The sequence below is a fragment of the Lepisma saccharinum genome, chromosome 6 (genome assembly GCF_977018435.1).
Source record: "Lepisma saccharinum chromosome 6, izLepSacc3.1, whole genome shotgun sequence".
NCBI lineage: Eukaryota > Metazoa > Arthropoda > Insecta > Zygentoma > Lepismatidae > Lepisma > Lepisma saccharinum.
This window is the reverse complement of record NC_139234.1, coordinates 17,395,266-17,412,575: the sequence shown is the minus strand read 5'-3', so window position 1 is coordinate 17,412,575 and position 17,310 is coordinate 17,395,266. Positions and strand designations below refer to the sequence as shown.

General features: G+C 37.4%; 1 protein-coding gene across 1 annotated transcript in view; it reads right to left on the bottom strand.

The window, feature by feature from the left end:
• The window catches only part of LOC145988599 (dynein beta chain, ciliary-like), a 292,854-nt gene that overhangs the window by 52,056 nt on the left and 223,488 nt on the right, over positions 1–17,310 (bottom strand). Inside the window, exons 57-62 of the mRNA XM_083123590.1 lie at positions 14,289–14,458; positions 13,406–13,544; positions 12,770–12,934; positions 7,816–8,009; positions 2,716–2,920; positions 135–440 (exon numbers count right to left, since the gene is read on the bottom strand). Coding sequence (XP_082979716.1) covers positions 135–440; positions 2,716–2,920; positions 7,816–8,009; positions 12,770–12,934; positions 13,406–13,544; positions 14,289–14,458 — 1,179 coding nt within the window. The remainder of the gene's footprint in view (positions 1–134; positions 441–2,715; positions 2,921–7,815; positions 8,010–12,769; positions 12,935–13,405; positions 13,545–14,288; positions 14,459–17,310) is intronic.

The following is a 17,310-nucleotide window of genomic DNA, read 5'->3' as shown; positions in this document are numbered from 1 at the left end:
AATTGATGCTTGTAATTGTAATGGAATGAATACCTACATATCAATATGAATCAATAATCTGAAAATTATTTAATTATTACAATATTCATGTTCAAAGTGGTATCAGATCAGCCCAACTTAAAACATGGCATTACCTTTAGCGAGAACTGGTACATGGGATGAATCTTGAACAGGTCATTCAGGATGAAGTAGAGCAGGGAGGCTCTGCAGGCAGTGGGACGGTAGCGTTCTCGATTGATATCAATCTCCACAGCCGTCCTCTTGGCTTCCTCCACCTTCACTTCGATCTCGGCTGCTGTCTTCTTTGTCCTCTCCAGATTCTCCACCAGAGCGACATCAGACAGTATATCATCTCCAGCGGCAGCCAGTCTAGCCAGCAGGTCGTCTTCCAGCATTTTCAATGTTATTTTAAATGTGTTTTGTTGCTTTGTCAAATCGGCCTTTAATAAAGATATGATTTTTTTTATTTCTTACAGTCTATGTTACCATGTTAATATAAGGCATGGGCAGAAATTATATTTTTTTCTGAAGTGTCAATGTAAAATTGCAAATGTTTCATAAATGGTTCGTTAACCTCTAGAGATAGAGCAGGTTAATCTCTACTGTGATGGTATTAGATGATATCAGTGCCTCTGCCAAGTTACTGATAATTTTACATCTTTATATTCATAAAAAAATATCAAAATGCAATAATTATGTACAAAGTTAGATACTGTTTATATAAAATATCAAATCAGTAATGTTATTGACAGCGCTATGTCTATATCAGTCAAAAAGTATTGGTTGAAATTCTTGCAAATTGTTCATGTCACCACACTCATTACAATAGAATAGACATAAAACACATACCTGGAGCAGATAATAATAATAAGGGCTGAGTCGATACCATAAGCAACCACTGGAATTCCTGTTTACAAACCAAGTGTTAACCACTGCCGAGAGCCATGGTAGCCACTCGGTAGGGCATCTGACTGCCATGTGGGCGAGCTGGGTTTGATTCACAGGGTGGGTGATTTGAAATGAGAATATTTCCAGCAATGTCCCTGCATGAAATAAGGGTACCTGGGGAGAGGGGAGAAAGGAGGGTTAAATGCAGACAGAGAGTTATGCCCACGACATCAACTCTACAAATGGCAGAGATTGTGAATGTGTGGGACCCTACTTCCACATCCACTCCATATGACACGTTGCAATGTGCAGGGGCTACTTTTACCCTTGCTTTAACCACTGCTGTCTCGGGGAGAAAAGGTACAGTTCTCCATGTGCACTGCACCTTGCCATAGAAGTGCATAGGTGATGTGGAGTTAGGATTCGAGTATGCTCCACCTGCCTTTACCCGCTTCACCCCATCCAATGGGGTTAAGCCCGGTAAAAATCACACCTGGGAATCGATTCTGCATCCTCTGCATGGCAGTCAGATACCTTACTTTTTTCTTTTGAAGATAATATCAAACAAACAAGCTCCTCGTGTTGACAATATTCTATGTGCTCAAATTATTTCCTGAAGAAAGAAATTCAATGAGATGATATATAATCATTTATGGCTTTCATTGTTTACATAAAAATTCCCTTGTGGGAGAGTTTGATGAAAAATATATTTGCAAACTAGTGTGCTGCAATGAAGTTTTTTTGCTTGAGCAGCAAATAGTTTGACGACACTATATATCGTACACAATTGACAGCTTCTTCGCTTAAGCTAATAACACTCGAACAGGCAAAATGATCAGTATATGCTCGAAGCTCAGTAGTTCACGTATAACTGTAATTTGTCTGGTAGTGAGCCTCAAATATGGATCCTGACGTGAAAGATGCAGTGAAATTAAAACTTAATTGAACATAGTCGTCATCTCCATGTCAAAATGTAGTTTAGTTCCACATATCGATATATGAAAAAGAACAGATGACATCAAGGGCTGAAACTACCCGGGTGGATTTTCACACATATATTTCTACGATTATTGTAAGATTGAAATGATATTTGATCCTATACATTCGAGCATATTACACTCGAGTGTGATAGACTCGAATGAGTATGATCAAGTGAAAGTGGTCCAATGCAGTACTCTAACGTAAACCTTATGAACTAACTAGAAATTAAGTGCAACTGCGGTCTAAATTTGCTACACATTTTTACTTAATAAACTATGGATATATTATGATCTGTATCATACATCAAGAATAAACCATCACATGAATAAAATATTTTTTCATGAGTAACACATAAGCTAGGGTGTTAAAGACACTAGGGCATCTAACTGCCATGGGAATTTGGATAAGATTCCTTAGGGGAATGATATCAGGTGGGAATTTTTATAAAATATCAAAGCACAAAGTGGCTTTGGGGCTCACCCAGCCTTAAACCAATGAGTACCATTGGCACAGTTCAATATACAGGGGAGGGGATAGCATTACTTTTTTTTTTTTAAAGAATAACACGGAATTGTTATTATTTCACACAATAATTTAAATTTAACTGTGTTTCATGCTCTGAATTCAAAACACAAATAATATAGCTCAATAAAGTTGCCTTATAATTTGGGGAGGGTTACATGTTCAATTCCCAGTGTGGCCACATTGGGGTTTGGATCCCATTTTAAATTGCAAGTATAATCCTGATTAGCCTATTTGTGCATAAAGAGGGCCTAAAATAAACAAACTTTGCATCCTTAACTGCAAGATACATGAAAATGTATCTGCTACTGACGGGGTCCTTACCTTAAGAGACTCCAAGTCTGGGCGCTCCACTTTAACGACTTCTGCCAGCAGCTGGTCCTCCAGGCCATCCCGAGTGACCGTGAAGTTGATGAGAGTGGTCTGCGCTTGCATTTCGGGCTTGTAGTGTGGATTGGCCAGCTTGGTGTGCAGGATCAATCTGAACTTGTTGTTCCATTCCACCTCCTTGTCACCCATCTTAATAGCACTGGAATAGAAACATGCTTGTTGTTATGTTATGCTTACGTCACTTGATTATTACAATATTTTCATAGGATGATTGAGGTTTGAAAGTTGTTTAAATTTTAATTTGTAAGTATATTTGTCTGATTTTACATCTGCTTTCTTGCTTTTTTAGGCCAATTAAGAAAATGGGAATGAATGATGGTTAGTTGAAATAAAACTAGGGCTAAGCTGATTGATACCATTTTGAACTGATATCAAAGAAGAAAGCAATTAAGAATATTAATAATTTTTAAAATATAAGGTTTCCACTAGAATTGTACCTTATCACCGTACCAAAGTTTTGCTTTTAAATATTAATTACTTCATGTGAGATCATTTAATCAGAAAATCCATTTCTCCCCACAATGCTGTTGCAAATTAATGCCACAAAAGTGCCCTGCAATATTTATGCAGACCTCAAGAAATAAATGGATTCTGGAAAAGTATCACCTGGTATTGGTCCAACCCATACTTTCAGATGTTAATACGTCAGTATCAGACCAAAATAAAACTCTACTTGTGGCTAACATTTTTAATCACTCAATATTACCACACTTTACACACGTACCTAATTGAAAGTTACATAATTAGTATAATTATTACCACTATTGCTAACATTAATAGAAATATCACATTCATTGCTGCTTTCGAGGAAACAATTGACAAGTATAAATCATAGTGCAATTAAAAAATGAATGGTTAAACATTGCTAAATATTTATAAGACATTTCCTGACTTCGAATCCCCCCTTAAAAAAAGACTTCAAATGCAACAAGTATAGTTAAAATATTGGCTATTTTATATGTAACAAATGGCGGTGATGTTTTTGCACTTAAACAGCAGTTTTTATAATGTTCTATTCTGATATAGTAGGTTTAACTTTAATAATATGAAGAAGAAATTGATTTAATTTTATATTAAGTGCTGTTTCTATAATGCAGCTATTAAATTGATTGAATTACATGACACAATCTATAAATATGCAGAAATAAATAGAATATGGGTTTTCATAATTTTTCAAAAATTAATATTGCATTATACATTTTATTTTCTTGGTTCCAATAAAGCACTTTATTGGAAGTTTATTGCTTCAGAAGTGCTTCCAGCAATGGCAGGGCAATCAGAACATGTGTATCTGTGCAGAGGGATTGTACTTTGAGGGTGACTAAACTTCCAATAGAAACATTTCAATTGGGAACCTTATATAATAAAGGTGAAGCTCATGTATCACAAAATGCCAAGAATGACATAACTAACTCTCTAGCCTGAAGTTTATGGCTGCAGCAACACAGGCCTTCCATCTGTCCCTATCCCGAGCTAGATCTATCCACTCTTTCCCATTCCTAACAATTTCCTTTAGGTCTTTAGGTCCATCTCAATGTTATCTCTCCATCTTCGTCTTGGCCTTCCTACTGGTCTCTTACCACCAGGCTTCCCAACAAGAATCCCGTAACTCTTTTTTCCTCTCCCATTTGTGCGACATGGCCTGCCCACCTAAGTCTTCTTGATTTAATAATTCTAATAATATCTAGTCATGAATACAAATTATGAAGTTCTAAATTATGTAACCTTCTCCACTCACCTATCTCCTCATCCCTTTTAGATCTAAATATTTTTCTAAGGATTTTATTTTACATGCAAAATTACTGTTTTGTATATTTTAACTTTCAGTTTCTTATATATTATACGAGAAGATAGAAGTTTATGAAGAGAGAAGTAACATGCATTTCCTGAATTAAGCCTGATTTTTATTTCCTCTTTAATATAATTTTCATTTGTTAGTATTACTCCTAAGTAGTTGAATTTGGAAACTGGTTCAAACGAGTTGCTATCAATAATTAGATTTTGATAATTACCTAACACTTGGTTTTGGACTGTAAGCATATATTTAGTTTTCTCTTTGCTAACTCCCAAGCCTATCTCTTCAGCTGCTTTGAAAAATACTTTAGCATTAAAGAACGACATAGAGAAATGGATTTAAGATGCCATCTGACTCTACCAGGTATGCATTGATAAGAGGCTGAGTGAACCTAAGAGCTAATTTATGCAGCGACATTGTTGGAAAAAAATCCCTCCCTCAGATCAACTACCGATAATTTTAACAATTCGATATATCTAAAAATATTTACCGATAACCGATATTCTACCGATCCGATATAAAATTAGAAATGGTCCTTGAAGAACCTGAAATGACCATTGATCTCCTTAATAAATGTGTGTTTCAAGGTGACTGCAGTGCAAAATAAGTTGAATATTTACACATTTACTTTTTTAGAAAGAAGGGCATGGAGATTATCCATAAAAATTACAACAAAATGGCAGAATTTTGCACTAAATTATAAGATATTTATCAATATATCGGATTGGTAAAATAATCGGTAATTTTACCGATAAACCGATACACCTATATCGGCTGATACCGATAGAGTACCGATTAATCGGTTCCATCCCTACTAAATATGCTGCTTCTTTTGCATTGCAAAAGCATGGTTCATTTGGTAACATCCATTTTTTAAGGAGGTCAATGAACCATTTGGAATTTTATCAGTATTGGCCAAAATTTTATATCGGTCCAACCCTACTATATAGTATCTAAGGAGTTGACTTCATTGTTTGTGGAAGAAGATTATGAATGCAAATTTCAAATGTTTGTCGAAGTTTATGCTCAGATTGGGCACATCAGCAGTTGTGGGTATTTGCACCATTTTAAGTGTGCAGGGGGGAAACACCTTATCCGCATTCTATGTCTTTTTTATAAAAAAATGAAATGGGGATCTAAAAGGTCCCCCCCACACAACACAATATGAGTATGGAAATACTAAAGCATATCTTCATGGACACCCCTGCACTGCCCTACTCTGCTCAAAAGTCTAAAAACATTGTGTGAAATAATCTCATGATTTTCTACTCTAGCAAGGAATACAAAGAGTTGGGAAGATTAAAATCCTCTGATTTAAAGATTACGGATATAAAAGTTGGCACAATCAACAAGAATGTGCTACACTGACAGAAGTACATTGCACATGGAACACAATGAAAGGCAAGACCCCTTGATTACACGGTGACGGTGTTAGCATTATGCAATGGAGGTGGTTCTTAATATGAATTAACTCATTCACTGTTCGACAGTAACAGATGATATCATGAGAAAGATACAAAACTGATGGTGGTGTCTTAAAAACCCATGGAACAATGCATGGGTGAATTCATACTGAGAACTTAGATGCATGTAATATTCATTACTTTCAAATTTTGCATTGTGCGAATTACTCACTTTTAGCAAATGTTAAAATATTTTTATAATAATAAAAATATAAAAAATATATAAAAACCTAAATTACTTACGACCAGTGAGTATCATCCGTCGAAAAATGCGACATTTCAGGGGTCTTACCATCCCATTCTTCAGGATTTCGTTAGGTACGAATCACCACCATCCACGTCAAGTTGTATCAAACAAGGAAAAGGGTGCAGGTTGAAGTGGTAAAACAAATTTTTTATAAAACTTGTCTTTGCTCAAATATATTGACCTTATCCCTTACCATCTTCCTTTAAAAAAAAACCTCACTAAAACATATAAAATTAGTTAAAACTATAAAATTCCAGTCCCTCACATGGCCTGCGTCTTTTGTTTGTAGTTCTCTGGCTGCCGCTAGGTGCGCTGTTGTTAACTGTGCATCTGGGTCTGTGTCGTCTGCTGTTTCCGGGGCGATAACTGATGTAGTAGGGGAATCCAAGTGTGGTGCGCTTGCCCGCTATCGATGTTTAGCTCCTGCGGGAAGTGCATTATGGCATGTTTTTCCTTGATTTTGGTGTCTACGAGCGTGTGGGCAGTGTGTTTCACTTGAACCTTTTGAATTTTATGGCCATTGTATGTGATATGTTTAGCAAGACCAGTAGTGGGTTGGGCTTTTTTCGCATCTGCTAGGTGCTGTTGGATTCTTTCATTGACAGATCTGATGGACCTGCCGATGTAATGGAGATAGCCACCACCACTGAAATAGCCCTGAAACATGGCTACACTGAAGCACAACTTTTCACTTGGTGCAGTAAAGCGGAAATACAGGACAGACAACCTAACCAACCACAATCAACCCATCCCCAAGCAACCCAGCCAACAATCAACCTCCAGCAGCCAATATAAATGGTTTGCCTTCCCCTACCATCCCACCATTTCCACCCGCATATCCAAAGCCCTTCTCCCATATGGCATCTAAGTAGCGCACAAACCCAATTCCAAAATAGCTGATAAACTGAACAAACACAAACGGTACTTCCTCTCCCCCCTTGATAACCCAGGTGTATACGATGCAGAGTGTGAATGCAAGGCACATTACATCGGCAGGTCCATCAGATCTGTCAATGAAAGAATCCAACAGCACCTAGCAGATCTGAAAAAAGCCCAACCCACTACTGGTCTTGCTAAACATATCAAATACAATGGCCATAAAATTCAAAAGGTTCAAGTCAAACACACTGCCCACATGCTCGTATACACCAAAATCAAGGAAACGAACGCCATAATGCATAAAACATCAATGGCGGGCAAGCGCACCACACTTGGATTCCTCTACTACAACAGCTATCGCTCGGAAATAGTAGACGACACAGACTGAGATGCACAGTTAACAACAGCGCATCTAGCGGCAGTCAGAGAACTACAAACAAAACACGCACGCCAAGCAACAGTACAGCAAGTTCCAACGAGGATGGTGGCAGTGGCCACTGAAATTAATCGAAAAAGAAAAAAACAGCTTTGCGGATAAAAGTGAGTACTAGTTTCTCCGAATATACTACCGCGTCTTTCTTTTCCCAATTATGAATATTTTTTATATTTTTATTAATATAAAAATATTTTAACATTTATTCTTTACTTACGTTCCTTTCTTAATAAGCGCTCTTCCAAGCAGAGTATCCAATACAGGATCCACAGCCTCTCCTATGTTCTCAATGAGAACGGGACGTCCATAGGATATGGAGTTCTCAATCACATCCAGATAGCCTTTGTTTCCAAGACGGATCACTCTCAGATCGTCTCCATATTTGGTTTTGATCCACTTGATTCCTTGAAGCTGCCAGAAAAAGAAAAAGAAAAAAAATCTGTATTGCTTGTTTCTTGCTGATACAGATGTATAAAATTGCAAATCTTCCAAGAAGAACTTGAATGTTTCACTAACCTTTTTATTTAGGTTTGTAACCAGGCAAATACAATAAATATTACCTTTATAAAAACATTTATTTACATGGCAATGTCAAAGCTATACAGGAATGTCTGATCCAATGTTTTTCGATGGAACAAAATACTTAAATTCAGCAAAACGTTAAAATGGAAATAAGTGATTGTGCAAATTTGTTGTTTAACGTAAGATGATAGGAAGTACATTTAGTTCAGATTTGTTTGTTTCCCCAGAGGATATTAACATTCAGCAACTAAACAATCATTGCCAGCATAATCAATCAATAATAAAAGTGTCCCTCCCAGAAGGCATGGATTGTTCATGAAGTTGAAAGGTCATGCATACAGATAGTTGCCTGATGGTAAACATACTACATAATTTCATTTTTTGCCTGACTGAAAGAAAATGTTACAAGATGGTTTATCTTTTCTTGAATGTAGTTCTTTACAAGTGTCGTTTTGTGTTAAATATTCACCTTTATGAAGTTAGGATGGCTAAACAAATTTATCACTATAAAACTTCAAAATACGTTGCCATTCATACATGAAAACAAAGGATCATGACCCTTTCTTTCTCCTTTCTCTTCTGGGACTATTGAACTGTAAAGGAAAGTAAAACTTGCTATGTATTTGAATCAAGACACTACTCATTTTTCCACATAATGCCAGAAAGGTGACAAAATCAATCGATTGTGGTTCAAAAACTACATGGAAAAATGAATACAGTAGTGACTTGATTGGAATAGATTATCATCCTCCACGTACCTGCAAAATGGTTGCTGTGTATTTCTACCTAGTGTGCAAGGAAGTGAGCTCAGGACAACAAGAAATAATTCTGATTCCCAACCAGGCAATGCAGCATTGAGTAGGCAAGGTAATAAATGTGACATGCCCTATTCCTGATACAGAAAATCAAGGTTCAAGATAATCTTTTCCTTGCCAGATGACTCATCCCACAAATGGAAAGGAGAAAAACAGGTGGTTCTTGATCGCTTTCTGAACTTTCATCTTGGTGTTATGAAGCTTCCATGAAGGAGAGAAAGACTAATCACAAGATCAGTTTGCTTCCTCCATGTTACAAATTTTGCTACACCGATATTTTCTGTTAAACATAGATTTGTAATTAGGTGAAATAACTGATAAGAGATCCCTCTGCAGCCCAAAGTCTCATATATTTCTGTTTCTTCCTTTTTGTCAATTGTCTTTCACATTCCATTAACACTTAAACCGAAAGATGAATTTTGTTACATAATGAGAAAGACCCGGTCTCTGAGACCGCTATGAATGGTTTTCATTATTTCCTGTTTAAGCTTTTATATTTTACTGGGAAACAGATAAAAAACATAAATAAAAACCATTTCAGCAGAGAACACTTTACTATCAAGTTTGGAAACTAATTATTAACATCATAAAAATGTTAAAAAAAGTGAAAATTGTTTTTTACTTTTCCAAACAAAATATAGTCTTTACACACAATCTGGTGCACAGGTTATGTAAACCTTTCTGCTGCATTCCAAGCATATGGGCAGAGAACACTTGATACATTTGCTTGCAGTCTTTCTTTCTTTGGCATATTGACACTTGCTGCATGTTTTTCTTTTAATCAACTTATCTGAAGGAACTCCTTCTGGGCGAGCTTGTCGATTGTCTTCATTGAGAGTCTTCCTTATGACTTCTTTGACATCACGAGGTAAGTTCGGTATAGAAAGTCGGTTCCTTAGATGGGGTTCAATCAGTTCTACGGCGAGTCTCTTCAGAAATTCAAATCTTGTTATCATAAGCGAATCCCTGTAGCTGAGGTACAAGATAAATGCATTCACGCTGCATACATTTATGAATCTATAGAAGACCGCTAACGGCCATCGCCTTGTCCTTCTACCAAAGATATACTCTGGTAATCTAGGGGTATCTAAGTTTTCTTGAGAATGAATTGGATCACCATCTAACAGGGAATCCTCATCTTCTGAAGACGACTGTTCACTAGCATCCTCTTCATTGTTTATACCAAAGTCTGGGTCTGCATCTGAATCGTCAATCGCATCAAAATCGCTGACACTATCACTATCACTACTATCACTGTCTTCCAGAATCACCGTTGAACACGCTTGATAAAGTTTTTGTCTGTTGAACAAACTCTGTCCCTATTATCTCTTGAAGTAGAGGGTTGATCCATTGCACCTTACAAAGACAGCAATTGCAATATAAAACAATATTTAGAGTGATGTTTACAGTAGTTACGCTGATATTTACTTATTTACACTAAACCCAGTTATGTTTACAAAACTTGAATTTAAAAAAACAGAAACGTAATGCGAAAAACCCGGTATAAGAGACCAGGATGAACTTCACGCTAAGCGAAAGACTGGTCTAAAAGACCAGGTGACTTTTAAAAATCAATATCTCACGTCACAGCGCCAAATGTCAACTGAATGGCAATAGGTTTGTTGTGGAGGGGAAGGGGTGGGGGAAGGTACAGGGAGAGCGTGCACTGCCACCTGCTCAGTTTTGCCACTATCAAATTACTAATTTCCCCTCAGGTCTCACAGACCAGTCTTTCGGTTAAAGTGTTAAGCAGTGATGGATAAAATGCAGTGCATTGCCATGAAGGCAAATACGGAGGTAGGGTCCACATATTCTCAATCTTGGTCACACTGGTGTGATGTAACCAGCATCATGTTATGACTGCCTTACCCCTCATGGTTGTTCCCAAGTATCCATTGATTAGAGCCTGGGTGAGATAGAGATGTCACATGCAGGTTCGAAGATTTACTTCAAAACATGATTAAAGGCTAGCTTTTCTTTTTTCATACTGAACATCTGTTAGCTTGTGAATAGATTAAAATTCACTGTGAAAGGAAATTAAGTTATATACTTTTACTTTTATTTACGCAACTTGCAGAAGCGGTCAAAATCCATCGAAGTGAACATATAGATAAGCCTACATTAATATGTAATAAAGTACATTTTTATAGTTTTCAATAAGAAAGAAAAGAGATGAGAGAACTGATTTTGCTCAATAATATCAAAAGCTAGTTTATGTGGCTCAGATCTACAGTCACTTTCAACACACATAGGAAATCTCATTTTCTCCTCCTCTTTTCTACACATTTGCTGCTAGGGGTGAAAGAAACAACATTCCTTTTCAGGCACCACATGTCCTGTGTTCCCACTACATAAGATGGTTACAATGTGTCCTCCTGTGGAGAAGGGAACGTCTTTCTACCTCTCCTGTCTCACGGACGATTTTGCTATGAAATGCATCAACAGGAAAAAAGGAAAAGAATAAGCCTCCTCCAGTCTCATGAAGAGGACAAAGGGGAAGGGGGAGGAAAAAGGAAATAATCTCCTGGTCAAGATTGGGTGATGCAGGGAGAAAATGAACCATTTAGTAAATTACTTTCTGCCCTTTGCAAATGAAAACTTAAGGGCATGAGGAACAGTTTTCGCGAGGCTCTTCCCTCTGTGGCACTGTTGCCAACTTAGCTCCTTTGGAGCCAGATCAGGCTCTTTTGTGCACTCCTTTGGCTGTGAACTGGGGTGCCCACACCCGTGCCCCTCTATGATGCCATCACTGGTTCCGGCCCACAACTTTTGCCATGAGTATACATTTTGCATGTGACATGATATTGTTTTATTGACTGCATTGCCCCACCCCCTTCTTACCTCCCCAGCTACTTTTTTATAGTGCCATGGCTGACGTGAAGATGACATAATATTGTTATCCAGGAATCCTCTATTTTCCATTTCATAAGACCATCGGTGGATTATTGAGATGGATGATTCTGCCAGGTTTAGATGGTGTAAGAATAAATTGCCACCACTTTAATAGCAGCAACCCCACCCCTTTGACACCTAGAATTACCCTAGGAGGCACTTCATCCTGCCTTTGTAAATCTAGCTCCTTGAAAGTCAACTTTAGCTCCATTGCTCTTTTATGCACACCAGGTTTGGCAACACAACCAGGATGGCAGTAGGAGACATTACGCTTATGGGAGCATTATTTTATTTGTTCTCTCTGGAATAGCAAACATTCAATAGCGTAGAAAAGTACATAGATGGATAAAGGACACGTTGAACAATTTTTTGGTCGTACAAAAAGTCAGAACTCCCATTTGATTAGCCATAACTTGAAGTTGAAGTTGATTCGCTACAAGGAATACCTGGGATTCCGTAATTACTTATTCATCATATTTTTAATCAACTTAAAGAAACACTTCCACTTGCAACATGGAGAGAAGAAATTCATACTTTCTTGTTCAGTCGAGGTTTTTCTTAGTAGCAGTACCCATTCCGAAAATATTGAAATAAATGCACAACTAGTACAAAACTGTCACTCTTCTTCTAAAATCCATTCACTTTCTTCCATGGGGACCAAACGTCAGTTTGGAAAATATAACATGCATAAATTACTTCACCAAGATTGGAACAAAATATCTTTTAATAAAAAAATGTTAGATCACAAATTCACTTCCACTTATAACCATCATTATGATTTAATTCAAATTTATGTAAACAACAAAAACATACTGTTAAAATACTCGCACACACGTCATGGTTGTCAGTGTTGAAAGGTGATTACTGACGAGCATTACTATTGATATATATATACACATCAGTATGTGCTCATCCATAGGAGAACATACTTTCAATGTTTACCTGAGGATCTATCATCAAAGGCCACCTCTCTGAGTTGGTTAGAATCGTAGCATTCTCAGTAGACATCCTGTCACTGGGCAGTCCTTCGTTGTTCCATGTGGCAATCTGAGCATCGTCTGTGAGCAGGCTCAGAGGATCAAGGCCCTCAGTTGTCACAATGCGAGGCTGAACAGGAAAAGAAAGGAAAAAGCTTATGGAACTGAAATTAGATTTTCTATTTTAAAATACAAATCATATAATACCAATGTCAAAAAGAGGCACGGAAAATGTAATAATACAGTAGATCCTTAATTTTAGGTGAAAAAAATTAAAAGCTGGATTTTTTTTTTCTTTTGACTTTTTACTAGAAAAAACACTAAATATGCTGACCAAGGCCGTCTATATTTCAGTAAAGAACACATAACACACGATGTTTCAACCCTCTCTCAGGGTCTTCCTCAGACTCAGAACCAAACTAACAATATTTTGACTCATATGCAATACGTATTGTATTTCTTTCCTGCCCCAGGTGAGATTGAAAGTTTGGATCTGAGTTTAAGCTACATGTCCATACATTAGTCTTTTCGATGTTTATGGTACCAGCAAGTTAGTTGACTTACAACATTTCTACTTCTCAAGAGGTCCTAGCGAACGTACCTCTAGCTTGTCAAAGAATGGAATCCAACATTTCATTTGAAGGTCATTCCTGTATCTCTTCGTGAAGCAGCCAACATAAGAGATGAAGGCTGTGACTAGAAGTGTGTCGCCAGGGAGGGTGGTGCCTTGAACCTTGAAGCTGAAATAGACAAAGAGATAGTAGGGATTATACCTAGGTGCTGAATGTCAACTAGGAAGGAAGTTGAACATTCTGCATGTGATCTGATAACAAGGGCACTGTTGCCACAGTGAATATCATGTGAAGTGTCGACTTATGTTATCTGCTCAAATATGTGTATTTCACTGGCCAAGTCTGGGCTGTCAGGCTGTAGTCCTGCCATTATATAACCACACCAATGGCAAACTGACGCAAGAACTGTGGGGCCTCTGTCCTTTCCTTTCCCCCATCTCTTGCAATAAACAGGAGTGATGAATTGACAACAAAACTTGACAGCTATTAGTCGGATTAGGTGCTGGTCCCACTAGGAATGGATAAAGTAGAATAAAATGGTATTGGATATTTTTTTTACTTGGATATAAAATATATCGGTAATCTGATGCATGCATTTTCTGAATATGTATCTGGAGAAGTGTGAAATCTACATTGTCCACCAATGTACCAGAATTTCCACTCATTTGAAAAACAAATTCATTGACTTTTCTAGGTTTTTCCAGGCAATTTTAAAATAAATTCCCAGACAATATTGTGGTGCTTTAACATGCTAAAAACCAAGTTTGGAGAGTTGGGGAGCTCTCCAACACAAGTAACAAGCAACACTTTATTGTCAATAGGGGGCCTCAACATATATAAATCCTGGCCTGTGTCCAAGAAAGTCCAGTTCAAGTCAATCACTTTGTAAATACAAAGTGCATCACAACTTACTTGGCAACAGAAGCCATCCATCGAACTTTCTCAGAGGCCAGACCTCCAACCAGTCTGTTTGCCAGGTCGATCGTCCGATACGTGGCATCGGCCTCTGCCTGGCACCTCATCTTCTCAGTCGTTGCCAACTCAAAATTGGCAGTCAGCTCAGCCAGCTTCTCTTCCAGTGCCTAAGAACAAATATCTGGCATTAATCTTCTATTCACATAAGATTTTTTAGAAAGTAAATGTTTCATTCTTTAAGCACATTGAGGTGAGACTTCAAAGGGAACTTTGATGGGGGAGTTCAACCAACCTTGAATAGAGCTTAGATAATTTTGTACCTAGCAGGAGCATTGATGGTGACGGTCATGGTCTAGTTTCCTTGATTGCAACGAGAAGTGCTGATGAAATGAAATGGATGCAATGGCTCAATAGGTGAATGTGTGGCAATAGCCAAATGGTTACGGATTGCACCTAGGCAAAAACTCTGTTACCATGGACACTCAGTTTTGTTTTGTTCACATGCCTGCCCAATCTTCAATGCATCTTCTAAGGTTGGTGGAAACTTCTCTTTATGATGTGAGCATAAAAAAATGTGTGCATCAATAATGCAAATGCTTTAATGTTTGGAAGTAGTTTAGATACATATGAAATGAATGTACATATATTCTAACTCTTTCCTCCCCCTCCTGCTTCACTTTACCAGTTTATCAGAGGTTGATTTCCAGATAACCCTAATATCTTAAATTTATTATAAATAATCAGTACTCAGTGGAATGACCGGGGGGCAGGCTGATGGGTGTCATAACTTCCCCTTGGGCCCAGTAATACTATATATATAAAAAAATAAAGCAGGGAAAAATTGCAAAATGAGGGGATGACTACTGAAAAAATGTACAGGTACCTTTTGCAATCATTAAGAATGGAAATGAACCATTCATATTCTTCATGAACATCAATAATTTGTTATCAAATCTACACAAATTGGTTCATCACAATAGAATGTAATTCTAAACCCTCCCTCTTCTCTCATCAAGCACATCAATACAACCAGCCTGAATTTTCCGCCCCAGTTCCTCACAGCATAATTTATAATGTTATTCCTGTACACATGACACAATCACAGGTGAATGTTGCCAGCATTGACTCCTTCAGGGTGGCTACAAATACAACGGTTGCTCCGAAACTAATGCCTCCAATTTTTTTCCCATTGCATGTGACAGTATAGGTGGTTGTTGGTGATAACAGTATTGGAGGCTGAATCATCCTGAAAATATACCTGGTAGTTCGTTGCTTTGCGACAGATGGCGGCAGAGAGGCAGCCTGCAGATGTGAGGTCTGACTTGGATGTCCGTTTGAAGAAACGATGTGTGATTGAATTCCTTCACGCAGAAAAAGTTGCACCAATTGAAATTCATCTACGCTTTGTGACTGTCTTCTACATTCACGAATAACAATATTTACTTTATTTCTATTCTATACAAGCTTATAAAATTAACAGGGACCCATTGAGATTACGAAAGATGTATCAATGTCGATGTACTTTCAAGTTGTTGATTTCTATTCGTTTTTGTTATTTGAGAAGATTGATTTAAAACGTCTTGTGCCAAAAAGTTGCAAATGAATTTATATCGAATGATTTAAGATGAAATAATATTTAAGAAGTTAAATTGTGATCTTTTAATTCTTGCAAAGTAAGTAATATAACATTATGAAAACCCAGTTGAGCACTGAAAACCGTGTACTGCATGGACCATTATATTCAGTGTAAAGTATAGTTGCAGCTTGCTGCAGTTATATGGAGTCCAGACCGTGGATGTTAGCACAGTGAGGTGGTGGGTGGCACGTTTCAGCAGTGGGGAAAGTGAAGTGAAAGACAGACCACGTTCTGGATGGCCATGTCACACCAGAAAATGAGATGCGTCTTGATGAGCTTACCTGTTCGAATCTGCAAATAATGACCAGGGAACTGTGTATAGAGCTGAATATTGGCTTCAATGCATTGGAAACCATGTTAAGGAAACTGGAATATCACAAAGTTTGTGAGAGGTGGGAAATTTTCTTTTCTTGCAGCACGACAATGGCAACCCACACACAAGTTTGAAGACCAAGAAACACATTGCCAAATTTGCCTGGGCTGTCCATCCACATCCACCATACAGTCCTGATTTGGCTTCTTCAGATTTCCATCTTTTTGGGCAAATGAAAGATGCACTGTGTGGGCAACATTTCCAAACAGATGGGGCCGTCATCACAGCTGTGATACAGTGAACTAAATCGGTTGGTGGTGATTTTTACGAGTGTAGCATACAGGCTCTTGTTTATCGCTGGCAAAAATGTGTAGGGAAAGGTGGCGATTGCATAGAAAAATATTGTCTTGCAGCTAAAACTGTGCTTTATTCAATGGCGTTTTGTGATCTTTTGTATCTGCTGTGGTTTGTCCGGAAAAAAAATGGAGGCATTACTTTTGGAGCAACCCTCATATAATTCCCAGTTTTCAATGTAAATTTTCCAAAAATTCAAGGTTACAAGCACATGTTTTCTCTATTCCAACTTACGTATTACCGCCTCTCACCACCCACACACAAATATATTAACAATATAATAAAGGGTGTGTGTGATTCCAATGTAACCAAAAATTCTAATTAAATTAAATTAAATTAAACGGTATATACATTTAAAATATTTAATTTAAGGTGCGGAGTTTACATTTGCCACTTCACACACTCAGAGATATAATCAAAATTCATCTACAAACATAAGTCACAAATGTTACGATTTATATTCTAATCTAAAAAAAATTGTTAATTGTATAAGAATTTCAAACTAAAATTTACCTAATCATCTTCAAGATATCTTTCGTCTGTCCGATATTATTCAGCAAAGGACACTAACAAGGTAAACGGGCTGAGAGAATTCTGTTTTATTTTCCATGCAGCTTTCTTTTCCTTCCTCGATAAAAATAAAAACTAAACTGAAAAAATTGCCCCAGGGCAATAAATATGTATAAATTCAATAGGATTTAGATTATTAAAAGTTG